Consider the following 10,553-nt stretch of genomic DNA (forward strand, 5'->3'; position numbering starts at 1 on the left):
TAAAGATTTACTGTAAGAGAAACAGATCAGATCATGGCCCTAACAACTTGCCCTGTTCTGTGGCTGTTTAAGTTTAGTTTTAGATGAAAAAGAAAATTGTTTACAGTACAGCACATACCAAACACTGAAGAGCAACATCGCTCAATTTGTTTCATCAAAGGCTTTCAGGGAGCTCATCAAATATTTTTTTTGCTTAGCTTGGACATTTCAACAGACAATTATTTTAATGACAACTCTCCAAAGGACAGAGACAATGTGTTTGTGTGTGAGAGAGGGCAATAATCACAGAGTGGGAGAGAGGCTAGTGAGGCTGCCTACTGTGCCAGCAGCCAACAGGCATTTCCTCTAGCAAGCCAAGCATGCATGAGATCAAAGTGTGAGTTTGTGAGTGTGTATCAACTGGGTGCCATTGGAGTCTTCTGGCCTACATGCAGAAACAATTAGGGGGAAGATGGATGAAGAGGCAGATACATTGACAGAGAGAGTAGTCAAGGGGGGGAGAGAGAGGACAGAGGGCCGTTTTGGCACATGTGTGTTACATTGATGGCAAATATGGGCACAATAAGCAGAACAAAACAATGTATGTATTACTCTGTGAGAGTGGACTACTGGAGAGAGAGACAGAGAATCCTTAATGAAGCCATTTAAAAAACAAAATGAAGCCAGTCCAACATCAAGTAAAGTCCCACATGTTTGTTTCACTCCATTATGACAGGCGGTTGTGCACAGTCACCTCAAATGCAACAACCAGGAAGTTGATCACAAATGTATTACTGCACAACAACAAAGTACTCTAAAACTTAGCTTTGACAAATGGTAGTAATATAAAAATACATTGGCAAAAAGATGTAAAACTACCAGGATGATACTTAACCTGTTAACACAACAGTGACAAACTATCCCCTTATAAAGTTGATATGGTGAACGTTTTAGCAAACAGTTGCCTATTTACAGATCCAGCAGCAACAAGTTCTGTATCACCTGAAGAATGTTAGTCCAATATTCACTCTTTTTTAGCTTTCTACCAATGTCTGAGGGAAATATCCAGCTCTTCCGCAGCTAATTGCTACACTATGATCACCAGTTAGTTGAACTTTGTCTGTCTGCTGTCTGGGAGCTTGCAAAACGTTTTTTAAGAGCCTGCTGCAGCTGGAAACAAGGTTGATGAGAGTGGTGAACCAACAGGAAAGTTGAGCCAAAACAATGAGCTGAAAGATGCTAAAATGCTCCATAGAGCTAACATGATTGCAATGTTCTGGTCAACTTCTGGTGGTATCTAGCTCTGCAGAAATTTTTGGTTTGGAGATAACAATATTTCACAGCCTATTTTGCTATGGTAATGGTAATTTGTCCTATTTCATTCCAGTATCCGTCCTTTCAACGGTCATCCTTATCATGAATTGCCTTCTGCTTCTCTGAGCTAACAGAGACGATGTAGGTAGCGAATGATGGTCCAGTCTCTTCTCACTGACAAGTACTTTATTCCTCTATTCTTCTGTCCAGTAAAGGAAAGGGTCCAGGGTTTACCAGCCATGGCATATTACAAGGTTTCCAGTAGCTGAATCCCGCCACTCTGTGAAGCAGGAACCACAATTGTGCATATGGCAGACAGCCTTGGGGTACACTTGGCAACGGGCCTGATGGCAGAGGTCAGGACAGCTGATAGGCGCAGAGCCAAGGGGACAGCCGCTGAACCAGTGGAGCTTGAAACAAAACCTACAGACAGTGTTGCGAGGAAAAGGGGAACACAACATTGGTTTTGAATGCTAAAAAAAACTACTTAGAAAAGATTTAACATACTCAACTTATTCATAATATGACTATTGTCTCGTAAAGCCAGCTGGTATATCTCAAGTTTTGTTTTCAGTTTCAAAGATTTCTACTGACATTTTTAAAGCTTGGCATTTGGATGATAAATCTTGGGGGAGAGGTTTAGATGATCATGTGATTCACTGACTCTGGAAACCTTTAGAACAACTGTTTACCTCACTGCTGTAGGTGTAGCTTTGTTTTCACCTCAAAGTGTTTGAGAAACCGATACTAACAGATAGAAATTGAAAACTGACCACCCACAATTAGTGTGTTTGTCCAGTAAGATGTAGGGATCATGTTAATGTCTAGGGTAAGGAAAACACTAGTCATTAATCAACCTACTTCAAATGATGCCTCTCCCAAGCAAATACCCACTGAGCTGTGTCATACCACAATAAGCATCAAGCAGCAAATTGTGTGCTGGCTTTGCAAGACTATCATAACTTATCATAACTTTCTTTTTGTAATGCTGATACCTGTGATCTGGTGTGATTGGAAGCCATATGTTGCTCCTATTTTGAGTAGCATTTGTAACAGTATCATCACTTTTTGGCTTAATTTGTCCCATCCATTCCTGCTGATCATTCAGAGTACTGCTTTTGTCCAAATTAAAAGTCATCCAGTCCTGCTTGACCCAGTGCTGGGGCAGGGAGGTGATTGGAGTGCAGGTACGGGTGATGCGTTTTAAAGCTTGGTCACTGGATGACATCAACTGTTGCTGCGTGTGAAAGTAGAACCGCAGGTAGTGCGGCCCATTGAAGAACCAGTTGCAACTGTCCTTGTCGTAACCATCCGTTCGAAAGCCGAATGCATCAAACCCGTTGCGATCCAAACCAAATGGATCAAACCCATAGATACTGTAGCCTTTGTCACTGAAAAGCTCAGACATTATCTTGTCTTTGTGTGACTTCTTATCACTCTCCTTTTCATCTGTCTCTTCATGCTCTTTCTTCTTCTCATTCACAAACACCCCATCCTTCCGCATGCCAAACCAGGTGAAATTAGAACGGTTGAATCCATAGCGATTGAAGCCAGATACATCATATCCATCCATATCAATGAAGTCCCGGTTAAAGCCATCTTTGCCGTAGTCCCACCTGTCCCAACCGCTCCGGTCATAGCCATTATTATCATATCCATGTTGGTCAAAACCACTGCTGTCAAAGCCCCCAATAACAAAGCTATTTTGATATAAGTTGTGTTTCTGATATTTTGGACTTCCTTTTGGGTGTTTTTGTAATGTCATATTACAAGGAGCACCAATGGTTATGGGCACATATACAATACACATCTGCTGCTGGGAAGAAAGTACATCATTGGGGGTAACTTCAAAAGGCTTCATCTTCACATGTCTCTGTGTAGCAGGGTAAAGAATGTCGCTCTGAGCATGATCGTCTTTAGAAGTTTGTCTTTTTGATCCATGCTGATGTTTATCTTGCCACTGTGCCCACAGCTTGTCCATGAATGCCATGTGTGACAGGTATAAAGGGTCGTAAGCAGCTAGAGGTGAAGCCATGTGACCCCCTACCCACAGCCTAAAGAGGCCAGAAAAGGTCTGCAGGGACTGGGAGAACACGTGGAAGTTGGCCTGGTTTAGAGTCCTCTGCAGAGTCACTGCATCTGGCAGCCACACCTAAAGGAACCAATGGAAATCAATTAGACAAACCCTGTTACCAGTAATACAGCTTAAAACACTTCAATGTATAGAGAGTACAGTGAGGTGGGCTGTCAAATGAACAAACACTGTTTGACAAACCGAAGAGTTGAAACTCCGTCTGAGACAAGGGGACCAGTGGAAACGGGAAGTCAGGCCTTGGAAAGGGTGATGTGGGATGCAGCCGGAGCCAGGCTCACCGTCTCCTCCAAACAATCCAGCCTGCCAAGCAGCTGAGAACTTCATCGACCCAGAGTCCACTGTCCACTCAAAATATGGAAGTGCCAGTTTGCATGATGACACTAACTGTAGCTCACGCTCTACTGATCGCAGGAAGTAGCGGTGCCAAGGGAGGAAGAAGGCATGACTACCAGCCAGAGGGGAGAACTCAGCTCTCAGTAGCGCAAAGCCTTTCCACACAGCTAAATCCACATGCAAACACACACACACACACATGACAAGACATGAATAAACTCATAATAATGATACAAAGGTATGCTTTGGATTTAAAAAAGGAAGGGAACCAAAACATTTAGATTTACAGTCTTACCTGGTCTGGCATAGACTTTCCTGATAGCCCGTTGGTACAACCTCCTCTCTCTCAGTGTGAGGTCTCTGATCTCTTTACGCTGGGTCAGGTGTCTGCACACACAGTTAACTCTGCCACTACGTGTGCATGTGCACTTTTCACAGCCTTGCCTGAACCATTCCCCATATCTCCACAGCTTTTGATGAAAGAAGCAGCCACAACCTCCACCACACCTCACGTCAGAACACCTCACTCCGGGAGAGAAGCTCATTATTTGTGCCTCTCCAGCTTTGTCCTTCACCAAAGCTTGGCACTGTATTAGATTGAGATAATCACAGGTATAAGTAAAATCTGGGTCCTCGCGGCAGTCTACACTTTGAAGATTTCCTTTATGATCTTCCAGCTCAGTACGGTTGAAGTCTATATTGCCATACCACATTTCATCCTCCAAATTATCCTGGTCGTATTTACAGAAAGTCTTGTTCACAGAGGAGATGTTGTATCCATGTTGAGTATTATTCTGGTGGCCAGTGGGAAGACCCTGCCTTGCTTTGCGGAGGCAGCACGCACCCAACATGCACTGGTCTCTACAGGCATTAAAGGATAGGAAGTTGTTGCTGCTGTTTCCAGTGCAGTAGAGGAAGTCCTCACAGAGGCCAGAGATAGGATTAAAGGCCCAGCGGCGTTGAAATGGCAGCATCCCTTCACAGTTGTTCGCTGGTTTGGGTACCCAACATGCCTAGAAGTAGGGAGGGGGGGACAGAGGGCCTCTTACCCAGCCTTAAACCCCACCGCAATGCCCTTAGCCAGAACTGACAAAGGACAAAAGTAAAGCAAAGCACTGCTATTGAGCTCAACTAATGCAGCAGGCCAAGCAATGTTACAGCTATACCATGAACACATAACACACAATCACAAGAGTGATCTAAAAACTAGATCAGTTACATTAAAAGAATAATATGCCATTTTGAGAAACACAGTCGTGTACTTTCTTGCCGAGAGTTAGATGAGGAGGTTGATACCACTCTCACATCTGTCCATCAAATATAAAGCCACAGCAAGGCGACGTTAAACTTATCTTAGCACTAAGATTGGAAACAAGGAAAAAGCTAGCCTCAAAAATTTTAAAAATATGCCTACCACCAACTATGAGACTGGTAGTGACCTTCTTATCTAACTCTAACACTAAAAGTGTATTTCCCAAAATGTCTACCTGTGTCAAATTTAGCAAAGTACAGAGGCCAGTAAGAACAAAATTACTGAAAAGAAAATGCTAGGCTATAAGAAACTATGAGAAAACTACAGTAACACAACAGAAGGGGGTTTGTGATGGACCCACCTCAAGCATTTCAAAAGTTGTGGAGACCTGTCGGGTAACCAAACATACAATAAGCAAATCATTAAAAACTAAAACAATCAAAAACAGTAGACGAAACTGGGGAAAGCACACAAGGCTACATGCTCAGCCATACAAGTAGCATAGCATCTACTGCCCTGATGCTAACATACTTATGTTTTGGTATAATGTTCACCATGTTCTCCATCTTAGGTTAGCATGTTTTTTAAACAAAAAGTACAGGTGAAGCAGATTTTTATGGGAATCCATTCAATCGGCCTAGTTGTTAAGATATTTGGACTGAAGTAAAAAAGGCTGGAACTGACAGATATTTTCACAACATGGACAGACTAGTTCGACACCAACATGGACATGTTTGTTGTTGTTTTGTTTATACTCTACTCCACTAATCCTGGCACAAAAATACCTGTCTCAGCTGTTTCTGACACACTGGTCCCTTGGTGTTTGGGGGACAGGAGCAGTAAAATCCAGTGGGGTCAGAGGTCAAGACGACACATACGCCTCCATTTTGACAGGGGTTAGACAGACAAGGGTCTGGGAGAAGGACGGTCATCTGCAAACTAGCTACTTAACACCAGTTCATGTGCGTTAGTGTAGTCTGTTGAAAGTGTGCCAAAATCATTTTTTTATTGTGTGTTTTTGTATGTGTTTGACAGAGATAAACAGAGTAAGCAAATGCGAGAATGAGAACTGTCAGAATCTGAATCAGTTTTACCTTTGATGTTAGCTTGGCATGTGACCTTTCCAGATGTGCACGTACACACAGTGTTGAGGTCAGTCTGCCAGTGCTGGCCATCCTCCACTTCACGGCCCTCCCACACACATCGCTGCCTCACACACTCACATCCCTCTAGGTACTGCACGCGAGACTGTAGGTCTGCATTCTGTAGAAAAACAAAAACGCAATGATGCTTTATAACACTTGATATTCTTGTTTTATTATGGGAAGTCATGTAATCTGAGTGCAATACTTACCTGAGTTTTGACCATGTCCAGCATACGAGCCAGCTCCTCCAGCCTCTTATCCAGCTTCTTTAGCCTGTCATCTTTCTGTGCCTGAGAAACAGACTTCACCCCTTGAGGAGATCCCGGGGGCCCCAGCACCACACCTCTCTGCAGCTGGTCACTCTGGACGTCCTGGGGATAATGGTTGGTTTGGTCCGTTGGCCTGCGGCTTGTTTCAGGTTTACTGGGGGATGCGTCCTGCTGCAACATTTGACTGCTGTCACTCCGAGAATCTGAGCTATGGCTATCTGCGTACTTAGACGGAGGCAGAACATCTGGAAGAAGACAGTGGCAGTTGGTGGGAGAAAAGATTCCTGAATAATTCTTGAATGAATAAAAGAGCAAATTTAGAGCCTAAACAAACATCCTGGGAAAATGATGTCAAAATGAAGACCCACACTGAGGAATAATAAACTAACTGTTTGGGGGAAGTTCTGCCTGAGGGCAAAAAGATATGATCTATTGCATGTAAACCACAGTGGTGCCACTACTTTTAGGAGTATCTATGTTTGGAATTCTAGACAGAGTTGCAAAATACATTTTTATCATTTATTTCATAGTTCATATAACCGTTTATGACAGGAAAACTCTTCATTGACAAAAATGGTCTTGTCTCCCAGAGTACTTAAAATATAATAAATTATCAGGGTCAATACTGAAGAGAAAGAATGGAGCAAAACAAAACAAGGAGGGAATGACGCTGCAGCCTATTCTGCAGTTTCTGCTTTTCAGCATGCTGATACAAACTGATGGATGCACATGTACAGCAGAGAGTGCATGCATACATATATCCAGAAAAAAGGAAATCAATCACAGCTCTCCAGTGAGCTTCGAAATGTTTATTTTTAAAGATGTGCTTTCGGGGTCTTTGGGTATTTTTTGGCAATGTCCTTATATATTTATTCTTTTTATGTGCTCAAATGGATTCAGATTTCAGATTATTTTCTTTCATTTGTCCCTCCAAACAAAGAAAATAATTTACACTCAGTTTCAATATATATAATCTTTCTTTACCTGTAACATTGTCACAGAGCCATGGCCTCCTTAGATATGCTTTCATTGAAATCTCAGCTGTCTTCAAATATCCCTGCATTCATAAAGAAACAGAAATGCTCACATTCTAAATGTTGCTGTATACAGAATGCACATCAAATGGAGCTTAACTAAAAGAGTACTGCAAATAGTAAGTCAATCAGTAAAGGATATGTTTCAAGTTGTTAGTATGCAAGTATGTGCAAGAAACTCACACTAAATTTGCTATCTTTCTTCCCTGGTGTGCTGGCAAGAGTGACAATAGCATCTTGAAGCAGTTCCAGGTTGATTCTCTCTTCACTTTTTAACAGTATAATCACAGCTTCTTGACAGTCTACAAAAAATGCCAGCCTGTTAGTCTCCAGGCTCACAGCCATCTGTACCCACTCCTCCCCGGAGAAAGGGTTTCTCCTGGGGAAGCGAAAGCTGGCAAGGCCCTGAGCTCCTCCTCCAACCTGATAGTCCAAACGCAGAGTGTTATCGAGAGTGGAAGAGATGATTTGGAGAATGGGTGAGGACTCAGAGGAGAGAGAAAAAAGAGTGGCACTGGACCCCGATGCCTGATGCCCCACCAGATGCACCCCCATGCTACCCTGAAGGTTGGAGTACAAGAAGTGGGAATATTCACGAGGAAGAGTCAGGTAGGTTGCTCTGGGACGTATTTTGTATATGACACTGCTGGGACTCTGCAGTCTGGCCACACCGCTTATGTGGTGGGACATGTTTAGAGCTGCCAGAAGGTCGATCACTAGGAAAGAGATAAAACAGACTTGTGACAAACATGTAGATCAACATCATACACATAGCGCATGAGGTCCTCCTCTGTCTAATGGAGGATGACACTGCGGTTTCTGGGTTGTGAGGAGTTTGAGTCTGTGTGAGAGGGAATCAGAATGAAGCCATTCATCAGCTGGTCACACATGGCTGCCTAACTGACCTCAACAGACAGCATGGCACAGTCAGTCTGATCTCTCTGCCTCTTATTAAATCTGGAGATAGCTCTTCACTGCTAAAAGCTTACACTGTTAGAAAGTTTTGTTTATGGGATAAATGTATAGAGTCCATCAGTGGTGGAAAGCAGCTAAGTACATGTACACAAGATAAGTACTTAAATACAATTAATGCTGAGTAGCCTCCTTGTATTTGAGTATTTCCAAAGGCTAGGCTACCGTCTTCTTCTACGCTACTAAATTACAGAGGGAAATCTTGCACTGTTTACTAAATTTATCTGAGAGTTAGGCTATAGTTACTTTTGAAAGAAACATTTTAATTAAAAACATATGACCATCTTTAAAAAGTTAATGCATTGTTAAAAATGTTAAAATGTTGCTTGCACATAACTAATCTGTAATAATAATTACATTGCCTACTATATTATATTATGTAACACTCTGTTCTGCAAAAATGTTTACTTACAGCCTGCTTTTGCTGGAAACTTATTTTTACTTCTTAAGTAGGCTATACTTTCACTCTGTAGTATTGCCACTTTTAAGTAAAGTATCTGTTGTTTAGCCTACACTAATATCAAATCAAAAAATCAAAATAAACAAAACTATAAAAATGTAAACTAAACAACGAGTTAGCCTTCTAGTGAGCACACTTTTGTGAACTCACCATTCTCGTGTTGTGGACTGGAGTGCCCCTGCACAGACAGCGCAAAGACCCAGAGCAAATATATCTTCAGCAGCATGAGCGTCCTCAGTTTTCTGCTCTCCATTCTCCAGACGGAAAACAATGGGAAGCCTGGATTCAAATCCAACCACTTTATGCAAAAGACATAGTGTTCGTCGTCTTTTTAACCTCAATCTGGTGACATGGACCTTGAACTGTAGGATGCCCCTGTTTCCTCTGCGAGCAGACCTTTTCCAAAGAGAGCGCGCGGGGGAAGCATGAAACATCTGGATGCAGGCAGGGCGTCACTTCTCTGCAGTCACACAGTTAGAATCCCCCCTGGGGCCATATTTACAAAATACTTTCACTCAATGATCACAAAGGCGAAGAGTTTGATGATTATGACTATGATTGCTCAAGATGCTTGTTATTTCTAATTAGAGAGAGAGAGAGAAAAAAGACACGCATGCAGAAAAGTTCAGGTGTGCAGTGCGCGCGTGAGGTCACCGGTTCTTGTCTCTTTCTCGTTCAGTTTCCCGTCCCAGAAGGATAGCTGTGAGTGAAGTCTTTTCTTGCCCTGTTTTTCCTCTTTTGTCAGGCAAAAAAAAGAGAGAACATCTCTCCACCCAACACTGCTCAGTGCTGTTGATTCCCAAAGACCCCGTTTAGGGAATTAGCTAAAACCTGGTCTGGAACGGCTGGAGAGGAGCCATCCTGAAGCAGCCAAAAATGTGTGTGTGTGTGTGTGTGTGTGTGTGTGTGTGTGTGTGTGTGTGTGTGTGTGTGTGTGTGTGTTGTGTGTGTGTGTGTGTGTGTGTGTACAGAGAGAGACAGAGGGAGACAGAGGGAGGGGGTAAACACAAGTAGTTATGTTTCACAGCTTTGGAATCGGTCCCAGTGTGCATCCCACAGTGCTAAATCTCCCCCACACACACACACACACACACACACACACACACACACACCTCTGTCTCCACAACTCTTGGCTTTTCCCTCGTGTTGTTGTCCTTATTGTCTCTGCTGTGTTTATTATTTCAGAGCCTTTCTTTATGTGCACCCTCATAACTCTAAGACTAGACTACACACACACTGCTACAAAGAAAGACATGCCTCTCTGTTTTGTTGAAGTATTTTTAATGTGAGGACACCCAGGTGTTTCCTAATGCACGCAGCAGGGTGGAGAGTCACTCCAGATTGTTTTTTTGTATACAGATTGAGATTATATCTGTTACAGGAGATACATGAGACACATTTTCGAACACATGATTTTAACCATGGTCTTCCCACCTTCTGTCCACTTACCAAACAAAACCTTATCAGTGAATCATGCCAGTTAGTCTGTAATAATCACAATTACAAGTTTTCCCACAGGACTTGCTCTGTTCGCTTCAGTGGTTTTTCAGCATACACTCAATCCCTCTGGATGGCATTGCACTTCCAGGCCGAAAGGGCTGATTGAAGAGAGTGATAAAGCAGTATAGACTTGAAGAATGCAGCAAATGTTTTTCCAGGGATTTAGTTTTTAAAGTAGAATCAAACTTTTATGAAGGAGG

The 10,553-nt window shown here is 42.7% G+C and overlaps 1 protein-coding gene across 2 annotated transcripts in view; it reads right to left on the minus strand.

Moving 5' to 3' along the window:
- Positions 1-9,649, minus strand: part of kcp (kielin cysteine rich BMP regulator) — a 29,500-nt gene extending 19,851 nt beyond the window's left edge. The window contains exons 1-5 of one of the 2 annotated variants that reach the window (XM_028585398.1): positions 9,004-9,649; positions 7,605-8,137; positions 7,372-7,444; positions 6,328-6,632; positions 6,068-6,236 (exon numbers count right to left, since the gene is read on the minus strand). In XM_028585398.1, the coding sequence (XP_028441199.1) occupies positions 6,068-6,236; positions 6,328-6,632; positions 7,372-7,444; positions 7,605-8,137; positions 9,004-9,106 (1,183 nt within the window). In that variant the 5' untranslated portion in view covers positions 9,107-9,649. Of the gene's footprint in view, positions 1-4,016; positions 4,735-6,067; positions 6,237-6,327; positions 6,633-7,371; positions 7,445-7,604; positions 8,138-9,003 lie in introns of those variants that run through there. The other variant, XM_028585399.1, reaches the window with a different exon arrangement.
- Positions 9,650-10,553: the final 904 nt, after the last annotated feature.

The sequence above is a fragment of the Perca flavescens genome, chromosome 8, assembly GCF_004354835.1.
Source record: "Perca flavescens isolate YP-PL-M2 chromosome 8, PFLA_1.0, whole genome shotgun sequence".
NCBI lineage: Eukaryota > Metazoa > Chordata > Actinopteri > Perciformes > Percidae > Perca > Perca flavescens.